The sequence below is a fragment of the Sus scrofa genome, chromosome 8, assembly GCF_054392235.1.
Source record: "Sus scrofa isolate SSC_HxYL_T2T_F1_AM1 chromosome 8, Sscrofa_HxYL_maternal_Yorkshire_Landrace_v2.0, whole genome shotgun sequence".
Lineage (NCBI taxonomy): Eukaryota > Metazoa > Chordata > Mammalia > Artiodactyla > Suidae > Sus > Sus scrofa.
The window spans coordinates 69,598,731-69,617,671 of NC_139390.1; the positions used below are offsets into that span (position 1 = coordinate 69,598,731).

Consider the following 18,941-nt stretch of genomic DNA (forward strand, 5'->3'; position numbering starts at 1 on the left):
TGCCATGCCTCCATATTTATCATAGGAATCTCATCACAAGTCCAAAGCCACACGGCTCATCTTCTCCACATCCTATTCCCCCAGAAACGCTCCTTTTTATAGTCGTGATAAACAGTCTCCTCCTTCCTTGTCTTCAATCTCCTCCCAATCGATCACTGTGTGTACCATCCACTCAACATCCAATACATTATAAATCTGACCACTTCTCTGACCACTTCTCTGACCACTTCATTTGTTACCATTGTAGTTCAAGACATCATTGTGTCTTAACTGCACAACTGTTCTGGCTGTAATTATTCTGCTAAATTCTACTCACTCTCTACTCCAAACTAAAGTGTTTTTCCTTTAATGCTTTTATATTGTTTAATCTCTCTTTCCCCTAAGAGTGTGTGGCTCAATACTGTATACTCAGCATGTAGTCCACAGCATGACACAGAGTAGACACATGTATATTTATTTGTATGAATCAGCGGATATTTCGTAATAATTTGTAGCTATTAAAGAGTAGAGTCGAAGATTTGTTGACGTGAGAAGTACAAGAGGAAATAGTCGGAGAATAATAGGATTTTGAAGTTGAGATTACTGAAAAGTTGCAATTGTTGGTAATAGCTAAGTCTAGAATATGACTATGAAAGAGTCCAAGGTGGGTTAGAAACTAAAATCATTGAAGGAGAAAATTTCAAGGTGTTAAGAGATATTTGAATATCATCTACATGGTTACTAAAATCACCGAGTTTTGTGACACAGGTAGGGATAGAGAGAAAGAGACAATGAATCAAGAACCTTCTAGAACCAGTATTTGTAGACGATGAATAAAGATGGGGTAGAGAGTGGTACAATCCTCCTTCCTGCTTCTGGAGGGGACTGTTTCTAGGACCACGCCCTCCAGCTTGCTGGACACCAAAACCACGGATGCTCAAGTCCCTTAGTAAAACGACCCAGAAGAGTCAGTCCTCCACGTCCACAGATACAGGGAGCTGACTGTATAGTCTTAAGCTAAATCTGTTAATATGAAACCTAGCAAACTGAATTCTATGTAATGCATACAAGGAAATAATATTCTTCGGATATTTTTAAACTGCTCTCAAGCTATAAAGATGATGTGGATATAAATTAATACAATTTAGAACATAAAAATATCTTATGATTTCCTTTCCTTATGTCCATTTGTGACAACTTCACATAATTCAAACAAGTAAATGAGAGAAACACAATGTTTTACATGACAATAAACAATTTAAAAGCAGTTATTTCAGGAACAACATAAGGAATGATCTCTGAGATGCAATCTCCAGTTGCTACCACAGAAAGTTAATGATGCCTGAACAGAGTTTGAAGATTCATTCCCCATTTGTGCTCATAAATGACTTTTGCCTAGTAAACAAATGGTACACTAGAGTCATAGAACTTATGTGACTTTATCAACAAATTGTTTCTCATTGAGTTCATACTATGGGCAGCCAATTCAGTTATCAGCATGATACCTTTTCCTGTAAAGACAGACAACTGCCTTAAATATGGTGAAAATAACAATCCGGTAAATTTTCTAGTGTAGCGTCAAACTGACTTATTTTTTGAGAGGATGATTTTGTAACTGTTCAGATAAAAGAGGTAAGGATGCTTTATATAATGTAACATAATTTAAATGCATTCATATGCATTCAGGAAAGTTTTAAAAATGCTTATTTGCTCCCACAAATTTTTTCATTACTCATTTATCAGTTTTAAGTCTTGTTCAAACTACACAGTGAATGATTATCCAAGTATCTGGGTTCAACTGGATAAGAGGAAAGAGCCCCTAAAGAAGATGTCAGGGTTCATAAACTATGACAGGTGGTGAAATCAGGAAACCAAAGAGCATCTGATGTTACATACCTCTGGTTTATAATTCTATCAGTGCTTATTGGTTTTCTCCCATGACCTTATAATCTTATTTTCTTTGTTCCAAACCTATGTGGATCCAAAGCACCTAAAAGTACACATATTTGAGGATTTGTTTTTAAAGCTCCCTGAATTTGGTTATAGTTGACACTTACCTGAAACTGGTGGGTTACCCTATTAGATTAGTTTTAGGTGTTTTTATGTATAATTTCATCATTCCTCTTTCATTCATTATAAAAGAATAATATGCAAGAACTATATTCAAATATTTAGTGTAAAATAAATTCATAGGCTAACATGTATACGAAAATAGTTTCATTAATTTGATATCTTTGGCATTAATCTGAATTCGCAATGTTCAGAAAAATCCCTCAGGTCTGGCCTCGTACCTGCTTGATGCGTTAACCAGTGTCTTTAAACTACTTGGGTTACGGATCAGCTTGTCCAACATGTTGACGATTTCATCAAACTTGGGCCTGCTATTCCGGTCTTTCTGCCAGCAATCCAGCATTAACTGGTAGAGAGCAGCAGGGCAGTCCATAGGGCTTGGCAGACGGTAGCCTTCCTCCACGGCTTTAATCACCTGCATGAAGTGAAACAGAATCGGTTGCCCAACACAATCTTAACAGAGAACAGCTTGAGAAATTTCCCACCGTTCAACTCTCATCTGTCCTCGTTCTTACTCTTGCAATGACAAACAGCATCCTCTCTCTTAACCTCCTCAATTATTCCATTTGCTGTAAAATAAAGAAATAATATGCTCTCACACAATATAAAAAAAGACAGACTTTCCTCACATATTCTAAAGGAAATAAATGGTAATCATTTTTACCTAAAATCCTGATGAAGGTTGATTTGTAAAATTAATTGATATAAAAGTAAACAGTTCATGTTTTATTTAGCCCTGCATTCTGGAATCAAATAGAGATTAATTTTTCTAGTGATTTCTCTGAAAAGCTAATGCCTTTTTAATGAAAAATTATGTGTAGAATCACATTTTTTAAAGTAATAAAACTGCAATTTTACTTCAAAAGAGATTTTGGATGGTAAATGATGGATAAGTCAAAGGCTAAATTAACATAGCTATCTCATGTATCATTTAATAACATCAGGGCCTGGCTGTTTATTATCATCTACTGATTTCTGTCAGAAATTTGGAATGACTGTTTAATGGCAGAGACATTACAAACATCATTGATTTTAAATGTAACCACACATAGAAATATCAGTCTAATTGTGAGGCTGTATTATCAAAAGACGTAATGCTGCTGCTGCCATCAAAATGTCTGCCTCCAGAAGAGATCTGTTTATGCTACTGAATGTAATAATAATGGTTTTATTCAATTATGAAATTATTAAGCAATACCGAAAACCAACAACAATGAGCCTATTTCTCAAAATCCTATTTGAATATTTTCTTAACAATTAAACTTAATTATATTTTTTGACAAACAGTTTAGATCTGATCTGACAAACAGAAAAAAATCTACGATGATTAGAAAAGAAATTTTGCAAAGATAATTTTGAACGATTGGGGAGAAACCAGTCTTTCAATGATAAAGGAAATGGGATCTGAACAAAAGCTGTGACAGATGAAGAGAAGAAACACGACAGGTTAGAGACATTTATAACCTACGGGTAGAGGGAAGGGCAGAGAAAGTATCTGAGATAAAACCAGTTCAAGCCTTTCATTGTGGATGGCTTTTGCTGTTAATTTTAGGTAAGCACGTTTATGGGAGTAGGAAATGTTGACATGTATAACTGGGGACTTGTTTTATATGAGGTGAGTAGGGAACCAGCAGTTTGCAAGAATCTGGCTAGAGGACAGGAGATGTTTGGGCTGATAATATAAACGTGAAGGTGGTCAGCGCTTGGGAGCAGCTTGAAGTTGGGTATAGTTTATACCTCCCAGGAAGAGCATGGAATAAAGGTTCCTGAGAAGCACAGATAGTTAAGTAGAGAAATGAAAAGTACTCAAGGACTCTACAAATAGGTAAGTCATCGAATAACTATGAGCAAGATACCTGAGAGTCATCTACCACCTTGATGAACTCAAAAACAATGCAAAAAGTTAAAAGGCAAGCCTAATATTTCTAATATTTTCATATCGCAAAAACTACACATTATGGTTAACATATCTAATATATTAAAATCTCATGAAAATTGAGAAGTAAACTAATCAGACAACAAATAAATAAGCAATGGATACTAAATCAAAAATTTACAAAAGAAAAAATGCTAAATCAATTTTGAGAAATTAGTTATTATCACTGGTGATCAAATCCATGAATAGTAAAAATACAAAGTACCATTTGCACTTGTATATTAAAGGAAGTTTATTGATCTATTTATTTGTTATAAGACTCTCCATTTTTTTTTTCTTTTCTTTCTTTTTTTTTCTTTTAGGGTTGCATCTATGACATGGAAGTTCCCAGACTAGGGGTCAAATCAGAGCTGCGGTTGCAGGCCTATGCCACAGCCACAGCCATGCCAGATCTGAGCCACATCTGTGACCTATGCCACAGCTTGTGGCAATGCCAGATCCTTAACTCAGCAAGGCCAGGGATCAAACCTGCATCCTCATACTAGTTAGGTTCTTAACCTGCTGGGCCACAATAAGAACTCTGAGACTCTTCCCTATTGATAGGGACAATGGTTGTTCTCTTTAACAACACATATGTGCCAACATTAAATGTCTTAATATAGTTTATATCATGAAATGTTTCCCCATGCAGTGAAAACATTCTTATTTGCTTAAAACCTTATATATTCATGTTTTCCCCCAAATCTGATGCCAATTAGTTCTATTTCTTTTTTTAACACTTTTTAAAAAATTATTGTCTTTAATGTCAATAAAGCTCATCTTTCTATATGACCATGAAATTAATAAATTAAACCAATTCCTTAGTTTTAAAGGAATTAATAAGTTATTTGATCTGAGAAGGTATTTACCATATATAATACTTAACACCTTTATTTTCAGCTAAATTTCTATATATAAATATAATACTATCTCTAAGTTAACTTAGAACTTGGCCTAGTAATTAAGTCATTGGATTTAATTCTAAATTCATCTTTGGAATTTTTATTTAAAATAGATTTAGAGTTATAACTTTAGATTTTATATTTAGACATTTTGAAGTGACTTTTTTTTTTTCATTTTTACCTACTGCATCTTTCATAGATTGGGAAAGAAATTAATAGTGTTAGTATTCTGGTGGTTGTGAAATGCTGGAAATCTACCAAAGTCTAATTTAGGCTGCTCATTTTTCCATAGAGTTTAGAATGTATGACTAAATGAGTCGTACTCTAATTGACTCTGTTATTACTATAAATTTAGGTGGTTGAGATGAACAAAGAAAAAAAGAGAAAATAACAAGACAATCAGAAGTTTTACAGTCAATCTGGCACCATTTCAGATCTCTGTATCTGAAATATTACCATAAGCTATGCCCTTTCTTGGCATTGATATGTAAATCAACAATCTGAACACAATATAAAGAATGCTATCTCTCCTTCCAATACTTAAAACCCAACTCTGAGCACCTAATATGCCACTATTCACTTGGTGGTGACGCTGTTGGCCCTTTTCATCAGGTAATGGCCAGTGGGTTCATCTTTCAGGTAGATATACCTATTCTGGGTATTGCTTTTGCTGGCACAAAGCCTTGGCCAGCATTACAAGGTTGGGATGCTTGACCCACAAACGTGGAATCCCACCTGGTATATCACCAACTAGAATGAGAGTATCATTGAGTAAATATTTAACAATTGGCTCTTTAGGGGGAAAGATATTTACAACATTTTCTCATTTATGGATTTAAAAACTGCCATATCAACTGCAAGCTACCAACATAACCTCATTAAGGTAGAAATGTTCTGAAATTCACTAGCTGATATGAGCTGGTTCTAGCAACCACTGCACATAGTCCATCATCCAGTAGCAACTAGCCTCACAGAATGCTGGCAGACTTTCTAAAGGCACAGCTAAATAACCACCTAGGAGGCAATACTCTAATAGGAGCAGGTGTAAATATTCAAGATGCAGTTGCTATATTAAATAAGAAAATTTCTCTATTGTGCTTTGTTCCCAGGCAACAAATGATTATCACTGTCACGAGGGCACTTTGGACTACCTGTGCCCAACTACAAGCAAAGGAGAAGGCCAAGGCAATTAACACTGAACGGTGGGAGGCATCTAAGCTGATTTCACACAGTTGGGGTGGGAAGAAATATGTGCGGCACCCAGAATATATTAGGGCTCTTTTAATACTGCTGTATAGCAATGTGGCCTGAAACTGCTTACCCCCAATAATGAAGGACTGATTTATCCTACTAGTTAAGCCATCATGATCTGCCAGGTTGTCAATGAAGGGGAAGTCAGAATGGACAGTGAAAGAGGGAGAGGCTAAGAACCAGGTTAGGTCCCGAGATTGGCTGAAGCTACAGAGGTTACAGTTCAGTCCATAACTGTCTTCTTCTGAGTTTCCCTTCAGAAAGAAAAACCTACAGAACCATGGAAAGATGCTTCCTAAACCTGTGTGAAAAAGTTGCTCTATGCTGCAAAAGGGATGGAGCTGGGAAACCATGAAAATTTGCCTCTCATATCTTCACTTGTAGGGGTGGCAATTGACCAGTAGTCCTTAACCTTGAAGTCTCTAACATCTATCATCACAGAGATGGTAGATTTTCATAGGTTACTTCCAGTCAACTATTGAACATGGCAGTGGTAAGAGATGCACATTCCTTTGACACTTGCTGGCTTGAGGACTCCTTGGTGGCCTCACCAACCTCTTTTACAAGTGCACTTCAGTCTCACGTGCCTCCATTCAATCATCCTTCCTTCCATCACTACTCCACCTGGGGTCAAATTTGTATCATGGTCTGACGTCTCTCCCAGCTTCCTCTCATCCCTTCAAGTTTTTCTTCACAAGCATCTCCCTTTAACAATACTCGTGTACATGTAATTCCCTTATGTCATGGTCTTCTTGGATGATCTAGACCAGCCAGGCATTACATCATAGGTACTAAATGCAAATCGTGTGTATATTATCCCCATTCTAACACATATCTGCAAAATACGAATTTTATACACATTTTACTGGTGAAATATACGAGTTTCTAGAAGGTTAAATATTGCCCACGTGCACACAAAGAACAAGTAGCAATGGAAAGATTCACGTTCGAGTCTCTCTGGAGTGCAAATCTGTGACCTTTCCGTCCCGGTGCCGAGTCACACACTATTGACATAAGAATGACCTCCCAGAAAAATACTTAGGGATAGATACAGACATTACCCCATGGGATCAGATTTCTTGTACCATAAAAAATATATCCAAAATTAAAATGAGCTACTCTGGAAGACTGTCCCTTCTTCATCAGAGGAGATGTGAAAATGCAGACTGGGTAAGTAAGTGGCAGGAAGGTTGCAGGGAAACTCTGAGCGTCAGCTGTGTTTTGATGAATCAGGCTCTATGTAGAGTGTGAGTGCCTGTGTTGTTTGGTATTTACTTGAAATTTCACACATGAGTCCTTTAGCTACTAGGAGATATGAAACTCCCCAAAGTGACCAGAATTTAATAACATTCTCAGAAATTATCTCAAATACCACAGAAATAGTTCCAGATAGACCAGTTTTTCCCCTATGATTTCTTTCTTGTTTCTAATAGTTACTAAACATGAATTGAGTATGTCTTTGTCTCAGTACATCAATCACAGATCAACAGAATTCAGAGGTTAAAGAGAAATTAGAAATCTGTTCCAGTCCACTTTCTTTATAATCACTGAAACTGACCAAGAGTTATAGAATTGAAGATGAGTGGCTAAAAACATAAGATTTTTGCTTTCTGTATTTAAATAGCAAGGTCTAAGAATATTAGACAGCAGTATTGGTATTTATCACTTTTTACAAAGGGGCGGGTATGTCTATTACTTGTATCCAAGGGCAGCGTTATCCTTAGAAGACCGATAATTGTTTGTTCATCAACTCATTTTATTTTAATTAACTCATTCATTCATTTGTTTATTTTGGCTGTGCCCTTGGCATGTGGAGATTCCTTCGCTAGGGACTGAACCTGTGCCACAGCAGTGACGCAAGCCACGGCAGTGACAATGCTGGATCTTCAACCTTTTGAGCCATGTGGGAACTCTCAACTGACTCATTTTAACCATTATTGTACTGAAACGAATAATAATTTGCTCACTGTCAAATCTTAGTAATTTATAGTATTTGGATAAGAATTAATTCCTCATACTTCAGTTAACAACATATTGCATACTGTAACATATTCTCTTTGTTTTAACATTAAAAATTCCAGCAGTATGGAGTTCCCATCGTGGCTCAGGGGAAACTAATCTGACTAGCATCCATGAGGTTAAAGGTTCGATTCCTGACCTTTCTCAGTGGGTTAAGGATCCGGAGTTGCCATGATCTGTGGTGTAGGTCGAAGATGCAGATCGTATGCCGCATTACTGTAGCTGTGGTGTAGCTGGAAGCTACAGCTCAGATTTGACCCCTATCCTGGGAACCTCCATATGCCGCTGGTGTGGCCCTAAAAAGACAAAAAAAAAAAATTCCAGCAATACAATATATATATGTATGTATATATATATATGTGTATACACACACACACACACACACACACCATTCTATCTTATCAGAAACTGAAACAGAGACTAGAAAAAGGAAGAGGGACACCCAGTATAAAGTGGGTTGACGTACTTTTGGAGTCAAATATTTTTGCTGCCTTAAAAGTCAGATCTAGGCCAAAAGAAATGGTACTAGAAAACTGACTGCCTAAAAATACCAGATTACTTAAATTAGTATTTGAACCACTTTTTAATTTATGTGTTTAGTATGTGCTACCTATTCATACATTTTCAAATAAATATAAGACAAAGACATTGTCACTAAATATAAAAATACAATATAATAACATCTCTTCTTGTCTTTTAAGTTCTGAAAAATGTTGACATTTAAAATGTCTGCTATCAATAAAGAAGCTTCTGCTGGCAACAGGATATTATCGTAGCTTCCCCAAGCTTGAATCAGAGTTCATGGTCTGATATTTACCTAAAATCATCTTAGCCATTTTAGTTTATTTTTATTATGTGTTGTTATGGCTTTTCTCTGTGATGACAGAGGTAATCCTAAATCAAAAGAAACCTACTGTAGCATTCTGTCCCACTGACGCAGCGGAAGGTCTCCTCTGAGAGATTTAGATTATTCTGCATGTCTTGGTAATGTAACATTTTCATGGTGGCAAAGCCTTTTTAGAATCAGACAGTGTCTGGAACATCGAGAAGATGGGATACATCATTCAAAACTGCCAAATCAGTGCTTCCAGTTTGTTTTCTGAGAATATTTTTTCGAAAGAGATATTCAGTGATGATGATTTTTAAATACAGTAGATCTGTCATGTTTATTGGGTACAAACTTTAACACACACTTTAATAAAAAGTTTGTATCTATTGAACCAACTTGGATACAAACTTTAAAAGAAATTGAGGCATGTCACACTCAATGCCATATCTTGAAACTAAATGCCACTAATGATAGAGAACTTGAAGAGAAAATGCAAAGCCTGCATTACTGGACACTCTATTAAAGGCAGACATTTTATTTAGAAAGTTCTTTGATTGTATGAACATTTTCTGAAAACCTCATTTAGATTCTTGGAAAACCCAGCCAAAGCCAAACTATTAGATTTTATTTTCATAATGTCCTAAAAATATTATATCTGTACTTCCTTGTATTTTTCTAAATGGTCTAAAATAAAATTATCGGAAGAGTATCAAGACTCTCAAACAGCTGAAAGCAAGAAAAAAAAAATCATTCCCAGTCCTTCGCACCTCCTTGATCTATGTCCTTTTCCATAACTTTTCCATAACTTGATGTTGTTTATTCACAGGGAGCACTGTGATTGGATTGATCCTCTGATTACAGAATTGGACAATGGAATGTTGAGACTGAAATGCAACTGGGTTTATCCTCATCATTTGGCCGTGGGGCAGAAGAGCTCATATCTAGTCTAGCCTGCTGGTCTCTGGAAGAACATGAGGGCTGTGTGGAGCAGAGCCAAGAGATACCAGCTTAGACCAGCCAATCCCCAGCAGCATGAGCAAGCTCACTCCTGATCAGCAGACACACTTAAGAGCATGCACCTAGCATCATGTTCTACTTGGATCTATAATTTTATTTGTGACAGATAAAGCTACACGGGACATGATTGTCAACGATGTGATAATAATGCCACACACATTATACACATAATTGGGAAAGACTAATCATTGTGAGTGACAGAATCAGAATTCAAAATATCTCAAGTGTGAGGAGTTACAACACTAGGTAAATGAGGGATAAATGTTTTCTTTGAGTGAAGGGAGCAGGCTTGCTGGCATGACAGAACAAAATGCTTTCGCAAAAATCAAAGGAAAAATGGCATTGAAATGAGCCTCGAGAGAAGTTAGAAGCCAAATTATATATCTCAGGGTAGCATCTGGCCTTTATCTGGAGAGTAGCAAGTAGCAAACAGGCCTGGTCTTCGTCTAGACTAGATCAATCCAGAGTAATCATTATATATTGAATTGAATATTTTTTACTCAATTAGAAGGCTCATATAGGATCACTGTTGGAAGGGAGAATGTAGACCTTGATTCAGTGGAGACAGGGTGGTGGTTAGGTATAAAATTTTGGAGAATTAGGTTGAAATTTATGGTATAACTTTTATTATTTTTCTGGTCTTAAGAAAGTCATTTAATTTCTTAAGGCTCTAATGGGTTGTAAACAGGAATTCAATACTTTGGCATGGTCCAGCCCCTAAAATCATACAATGGAAGACAATGGAGATTATATTCTCTCAAATTTAGACAAATAGAAGTCAGGATCCCTTCGCTAAGTCGAGTGAGTAGGGCTCAGAGAACACCAATTAGAGAGATTCGAGATGACTCAAAAAAAAGGGCAGATTCACTGCTTTTCCATATGCTTGCTCTGAAGCAGGAGTTCTATTTCTCTCTGAGAAGAATGCTGTGAAATACTCCTTCGGAAAACCAGACTGAGACCCTGGCTGTTCAGCTGGGGAAATTTGAAGAAGGCAGGCTGGCTGGGGCAGCCTGCAATAGTATCTAAAAGAGGGAATGCTGGTGGGACATCTGGCAAGAATGCACTTTTCTTGGGTGATGCAGACATGTGTAAGGTACACAGAGACTGTGGGCAGGGAGCAGGCGAGAGGAACTCTGAGCTGTCAGCTGGAAAAGTGTCCTCCTCTCTAGGGACCCTGCAGGGAGGAAAGCCAAAGTCTGACGATCCTTCCTTCCCAGTCATGCTACTTAGGGTCGGGCTATCCCTGCAGCTGTGGAAAACACTTTGAAATGGATATAGGATTGACTCTGATTTAGACTGAATGGGATTTTTATATCTGAAAGTAAGTCTAAATGGCATTGTACTGTTGATACAACAAAATGCAGCTGGAGAGTAGCCGTACCTGTCCCATAACCCCTGAAGGCATACGTGAAGGAGATTTCATAGAGCATGGATAAAAGAAATAATTGAAGAGGAAAAAATGTATTAAGCCAGCATGGTACTAAGACTGTTCAATAAAATTATATTAAAGAAGCAATGAGGTTATTGGTTGGTAAATCACTTAAAATAGTGTATTCAATTGGACAGGGCTCAATAAGTCTTAGCCTTTATAATTTTTTATCTGAAAAAAACCCACAAATTTTAGTGTGATCCTAAATAAAAGGGCTCTATTAAATAGTAACAATGGAAAATTACAAAGGTAAAGACAAAGAGCCCAGGCATCATTCGGAACTTGAAGACTCTTTCATGGTTCTTTTAATTCCTGGATTCTAGCATTCTAAGCCTGAATTATTTCTTCATGTGGGAAACAAAACCTGTTTTTTTTCCCCAATTAAATAGACAATACAACTCTTCCTATATATTTTAATGTAAAGATTACTTCTTTTTATCTTCTCAGAGCATCCACTATTCAATCAATATCATTCATCCTTTTGGTTTTCAGTATTATCTCCCTTTATCAAATGCATGTCATAGAAATTTGCCTGTCAGTATTCATTCTTTGATGGCTCTTTCTTCATTTTTGAAAACGATACTGACATAAAATGAGTGAAACATCGCTACAGTGAGGCTAGAACTGCCTGGCAAGGGATTAAGCTTTTATAGAACAGTAACTTTCTTTCCTTTATACTAACTCATTTTTGAGCTTCTTCATAAAGGATCTTTTAACAACAACAAAATAGATCAGAAGGTAAGCAAAGAGTATTTCATTTTTTTAGGCAACTATCATTGTCATATGTATATATCTGAAAATGTGTGTCTATACATAGTGTCCTGACTTAGAGAGCAAAGTGATTCATTTCACACTTGAGGGGGGAGCAGTTCCATACTTACATCTTGATTGGTCATCTCCCAGTAGGGTCTCTCTCCATAAGACACAACCTCCCACATCACGATTCCATAGCTCCAGACATCGCTGGCAGAGGTGAACTTTCGGAAAGCTATAGCTTCTGGGGCAGTCCATCTGATTGGAATTTTGCCTCCCTAAAGATGAAAAGAAATAAAAAAAAAAATCCCCACATACTTCAAATGTACCTAGGGATACGGCTGCTTTTCTGAAAAGATCTGGAAAGAGATGTAGCATTTTTAAGTGAATCTGTTTGACAGCATGCAGTCTCTTTTCCCATTTCTCTGCCCATAAGAGCTTGTAGACTGACTACTAATTGGCTGTCCGGAAGGCTTCTAGTTTAAATTCTGTTTGACTGCTGGAACACATACAGGACCCACATCTCAATTACAGTATCAGGATGGCAGCTCTAAATGGGGAAAGCAGGCAGTCAGGCAAATCAATAAGGTATACTTTTATGACTTTCTAACAGGAAGTAAAGGACGCAAATTTCCAGGGTGATTTTTCCCATTAATTTAGGATTCTAAGTAGAGAGTCTTGATTGCTGAATGCAACCCTGAGAAGTTTAAAAGTTAAAAAGACAAGCATGAAAATCAGATCTCTCAAAACCTTAGTTTTACTTTTCTTCTGACATCATGTAATTTCTTTTAGACTTGATTTCTCTTATTTTCCATTGCCATATTTTTTTTAACCTAAGATGTAAGTATCTCATTTAATTTAACCAAATTAAAATTAGATTATGGGGGAAAACTTGTAACACTATCAAGCTTGGGATTTTTTCATGATTAAAAATGATTTGAAAGGTTCCTCTTAGTTCATAAAACTTTTATACTCCACCCATTTCAGGGTAAACCTTTATTTCTACTGATTTTTTTTTTTTTTTTTTTTTTTTTTTTTGTTATGGCCACATCTGTGGCATATGTAAGTTTCTGGGCCAAGGACTTAACCTGAGCCACAGCTACAACTTATGCCACAGCTGTGACACCAGATCCTTAACCCAATGCACCATAGTGAGAACTCTTTTTTTCTATTTTTTTAAAATGTGAGATTAGCCATTTTATTTCTTTCTTTATTTATTTATCTTTCTTTTTCTTTTATTTTAGGCCTCACCTGCAGCATATGGAAGTTCCCTGGCTAGGGCTTGAGCTGGAGCTGCTGCTGCTGGCCTACACCACAGCCACAGCAACACCAGATCCGGGCCACGTTGGCAAACTACAGCACAGCTCACTTCAATGCCGGATCCTTATCCACTGAATGGGGCCAGGGATAGAACCTGAATCCTCATGGATAGTAGTTGGGTTCGCTACTGCTGTGCCACAATGGGAACTCCTATTTTTCATTTTTTAATTAAAGTATAGTTGATTTATAATGTGTCGATTTCTGCTGTACAGTAAAGTGACCCAGTCATACATATATATATATATATATATGTATATATGTATATATATATATACATTCTTTTTCTCTATGTTTAAGAGAAGGCAAATCCAGGCAACCAAACATTTCATCTATAAGCAAAAATGTAATAAGGAAGAGAGAATATGAGAAAAAGAGAAAGAAATGTGGGTTTTGAATATTTTCTTATAAAAAGATGAATAATATATGGTTTCCTGTTTTGCAAGAAGAGAAAAATTGAATTTGTATACCAGAAAAAAACAGGACTTAAACTGTTCTTTATGAGCCAAAATTTCAAGACATGGGAAGAAATAACAGTTTCAGGTAATGCTTAAAATTTCTATGTGGGTTTTAATGTTAATTTGAATTTTTCAAACTGAGTTTGAATTATTTGCTCCTTAGAAATATGGTAACACCACTTTAAAAAGACTTTTCTGAAACAATGTTTTGTGAATTAAATACTCATAGGCAAGATCATGGCTGGCTACATGGCATTGGGATAGTCTATAATATAATATTACTTATCCTCTTGAATTGTAATTTGTTGATTCCTTTAAACTTCAACCTAAAAGTTTTCTTCTGGTGCTCTGACCATCCTATTGGCATCAACATTACCTAAAGTTCCCTCATGACTTCCTCTCTCTGTATATAGATTTTCTGCAAAGTGGTACCATGCCCCATCTCACAGGAGAAAGTCTTGAGGGTCTTATGATGATCTCTGGCTTCTTTATCCCTCCCTCTCCACAAGTATGACACATAGGCAGAGACCTTGAAAAATTTACTTTATGCCTTTAACTAAGACACCAACCAATCATACTGTGAATGGACTTTTCTAAAACCTCAATCTATCTTGCTTAGGCTTGCATGTTTACTAAATGTAACTCTAATCTCAGGAAAATTCCTAATTGATGTTTCATTTAATGCAAATAATGGCAATAACAATTAGGTCTAGAAGAAGAGGGATATTCCACCAGTTAATTAATTGGTTTACTAAGCTGGTCATTTGAAGGCTTTGTTTGCTTTGAAAAGTTTCTCTTGATCCCTGGTATATCCTTAACTATCCATGAGTCACAATGCAGCAATGAAAAAAAAGGCCTTATAATCTAAGAATAGCCTTTATTGTTAGACTATGATAAAAGTAATTTTTAAAATGTTGAATTAAATAAGAAAATGTGTAGCATCTGTTTTAAGAATAAGAGATGACAAAAGTATTCTTTATTGAAACAAAAGTTAGTCATATTGTATAGTGAAAAAAATGATAAATTCCTATCTTCATAATGAGTCTAAATATTGAGGATATCTTGATCACCTTGAAAAGATTTAGAATTAAAGAGATATAGTTTATTATAATGGATTAAAATGCAAGAAGTGCAATACACAGACTCCAGAAAATTCTGTTGCACCAGTACCCACAGTTGGTAGAAAGAATGATCAATTCTAAAACATCAATTCAGGAAGCAATTACTTTGCTGGGAAAGGGTGTTGATTTATGTTAATTATGACAGTAAGAGTTAGTGAACAATTTTCTGTAGACGTGGGCTTAACAGTTTACATAGTATAAAAGAAAAGTAATTAGGCATTAAAATACCTCCACTAAATCAAAACTTTTTGAAAGAATCGTTCTTTTATTCTCTATCATGTGAATACTTAAAAGACAGGTTTGGGTATTTGTGAATATGTTTTATCAGTGAAGAAACTATAATGCAGAGTTTAAGCTATCCCTAAATGCTATACATGTATATATATTTATATGTGTATAATATAATCATCTATTGTATGTATATAGTATGAATACATATTATGTATATCATATATTAATATATGTATATTTATTTATTGCTTTTAATGTAGGAGATTCTCTTTTTCTTTTACATATAATACTTTATATGATTTTTACATGTTGTATCCACTGTGAATTCAAACCTCGTATTTTCAGTATCTGGAGGGAAAAAAATGAACTGTTAAGACTCATAAAGTGAGTATACTTGGCTTATCTGAGTTTAGTATTTGAATTTTCTGATTATCTAAAAAGGAGACTTCTCTGGATTTTCTTACCCACCTTCCCCTTTTTCTCTTTCTATGTTGGAGGAATTTCTTTCTTCTTTTTTTTCCTTTTTTTTTTTGCTTTAAAATCTTTAAATATTAAACACCTCTAGTCTAGTATTTCAGAAATGCATTCTGTTAGATCTTACCCTTGTGGTGTAGGCTGCTTCAGGATCATCTTCCAGGACCCTAGATAGCCCAAAGTCAGACACTTTGCACACAAGGTTACTGTTGATTAAGATGTTTCTGGCAGCAAGGTCTCTATGCACATAGCCCATGTCGGAAAGGTACTTCATTCCTGCAGCGATGCCTCGCAGCATGCCAACCAGCTGAATCACAGTGAACTGCCCGTCGTTTTTCTGTAGAGATTATACAGAAATACTAGTCCCGCAACACCAATCACTGGGGAAAGTATGAAAGGATATGACTTTAACCTCCCCATTAATATATACTATCACCAAGTTCATGTGCAATTTCTATCTGAAGGAGAATTGAGAAAGTTAGGCCATAGATAGCTAACTTGATAATGTGTGTCATCCTCAGCTTGGTCAAAGCAGAGAAAGGCTTTTAAAGTCTTTGACCAAAATCTCATTTAGTTGCTCTTTTCTGCATTGTTATTCTTTTATTCTCAGTTATCAGAGGAGTGTTTTCATCACCCCAATCTATTGCTTGCCTTGGGTTAACACTGCACATTTCTGAAGCAATTTAAAAGAAGCCAGCTGGATAGGCATATTGGAGTAAAGAAGTGGCCAGAGGCAATAAGGAAGATTCTGCAGTCCCAAATGCGAGGGCCTGGGGAGGGGACTGAGGAATGACCAGGAGAATGGCAGCACTTCTTGGAAGCTTGATGTCTTTGCCAAGGGCACTGGACTTACTGCAGGCACATAGAATAAGGCTCAACTGATGCTTGCTTTTGAAATAGAGGAATGATGGGACCTTAAGAGACCGAAGAACTTAAATATATGTACAAGAAATTTGGCAGCAGAATCTGGTAGAAGCTGGAGATTGGAGGGGAAATTTGCCTTGTTAGCAGATTGCTTCCATATTCAATGTACAGCCTCCTCTTATGATCGTCATTAATACCACTGTCCCATGACTTTCCTAATCAATAGCAACAGATGCCATATTGAAGGAGAAAGACTGCCAGATTTAATCAGGCCTGCAAATATGCTCTATTGTCTAGGACATGCTATTTACTAATGAAATGAGTTGCCAAAATTTAAAATCTGGAGCCTTGCATGTTAAAATTTTTTTTTTTCCCCTAAAACCTGGAAGATCTGAAAACACTGGCTACCATCTATTATCATATAATGACTCTGGTGGTACGAGTAGTGGCTGGCCCTCGGATGACCTATGAGTCCACCTAACCCTTTCATTAATATAGATGATTTTCATGAACGTTTTAGACATTTTTCTTGTTCTGCCCGGTATTATATACTTTGAGAGAGTTAAGTACTTGTAAAAGCCTCTCTTTTTTTCCTTCTTTCCTTCCCTTTTTTGTGGATGGCAAATTAACACACACTTAAATAAAACTCTAGAGGCGTATAATTTGGATTTGTATGTTTTCTGAAGTAGACAGTTTCAAACCAAAGTTAATTTTTGTAGTATAATTATCCTGACTCCAGACATTTCTATTCAAACTTTAGCTTACAAGTTGGCTGGACTGCAACTTCAACATCATGCTCAATATATGAACGACACTTTGAATAGTTACATTTGTCTAAATCTTACCTTTAAAAATGTATCTAAAGAGCCATTTTCCATATACTCTGTCACTATCATCACTGGTTTACCTGAAAAGAAAACAGTAGTATAAAATGTTGCTTTTTGACTTTGTATTCTTATCTGGCAACAGTTTACCTGGAAGTTTTTATTATTGCCCAAATTATGTACATTCATTTAAAAAAAGGGTCATCTTTGGGGCTGTGGCTCAGCGGTAACAAACTTGACTAGTATCCATAAGGATGAGGGTTTGATCCCTGGCCTCGCTTAGCACATTAAGGATCTGGTGTTACCATGAGCTGTGGTGTAGGTCGCAGACACAGCTTGGATGCCATGTTGCTGTGGCTGTGGTGTAGGCAGGGAGCTTTATCTCCAATTTGACACCTAGCCTGGGAACCTCCATATGCCACAGGGGCAGCCCTAAAATAAAGCAAAAAAAAAAAAAAAAAAAGTCATCTGTGAGTAGCAAGTAAATTCCTGACATAATGATATCTTTAGCATATCCTGGGTGAGCAGTGAGAAAAAAAATCATGAAAATGATAAATATTGGCATTTAAGAAACAAAAAAAATACATAATTTTCAATATTAAAATCCAATTTATAAAACAAACAAAAAAATAAGAAAAAAATCCAATTTATATAGAAATAAGCTTAAGGATGATTTTTATTTTAATAGAGCTAATAATATTAAGTGACTCATAATATCCAACAAAGCACTGCAAACATCTTTCTCTTTCTCACAATTCTAAATAAAAACTCTCATCTGGTCTAAGAACCCTGTTTACGACCCCTGGAATATAACTTGAGTTTTTTTTCAACTTCATTTCTAGGTTCTTATAATTCTTTTACTTATGGCTACCTCCCTTTTTCCTCCCTGACACCCATTTAGAATCTCCATCAATCCAAAGTTCTTCCTTCTTCAAAACCTTGCTCTCATTTCTCTTGCTGTCTCCTGCATTTCTCATGGATGAGGTCCACCCTCTTCCCATGTCTGAAATACACCTGTAGCTGGACCCACTCTGGAGCCAGCCTGCTTGGCTTTGTGTCTCGTTTCTATCATTTACTACCATGTGATCTTGGCCAAATCAATTCTTATCTCTGTGCCTCAGTTTTCTCATCTGTAAATTGAGGATATTAACAGCACCTGTCTCATGGTGTTGTGAGTATCCACTGAGCCATGAGGTGAGCTAGGTCACTGAGAATAGTGCTTACCCCTTCAAATCTTCTATGTATTATTTCTTTATAGACTTTATCAACTTTGTGGGTTAATCTCCTCCTTTGTATCTGTTTTGGGCTAATCTCTAATTTAGTCAAAAATAAGATGACTAAGAGAATAGATCTTATTTTATCCCTCATAAAATTATGGTGTTTTATATATAATAAGTCTGTGATACAAAATGAAAAGTAAAAGACCCAAAAGGTTTGCTATACAAAAAAAATATTTAAAACACGGTTGTTAGTTTTATCACTCCACAT

At 36.1% G+C, this 18,941-nt stretch overlaps 1 protein-coding gene across 16 annotated transcripts in view; it reads right to left on the reverse strand.

The window, feature by feature from the left end:
• EPHA5 (EPH receptor A5) overlaps positions 1 to 18,941 on the reverse strand; it is a 319,713-nt gene that overhangs the window by 14,247 nt on the left and 286,525 nt on the right. For all 16 annotated transcript variants that reach the window (XM_021101384.2, XM_084973910.1, XM_021101383.2 and 13 more), the window contains 4 exons: positions 17,475 to 17,536; positions 15,893 to 16,102; positions 12,293 to 12,442; positions 2,271 to 2,464 (listed from right to left, as the gene is read on the reverse strand). In XM_021101384.2, coding sequence (XP_020957043.1) covers positions 2,271 to 2,464; positions 12,293 to 12,442; positions 15,893 to 16,102; positions 17,475 to 17,536 — 616 coding nt within the window. The remainder of the gene's footprint in view (positions 1 to 2,270; positions 2,465 to 12,292; positions 12,443 to 15,892; positions 16,103 to 17,474; positions 17,537 to 18,941) is intronic.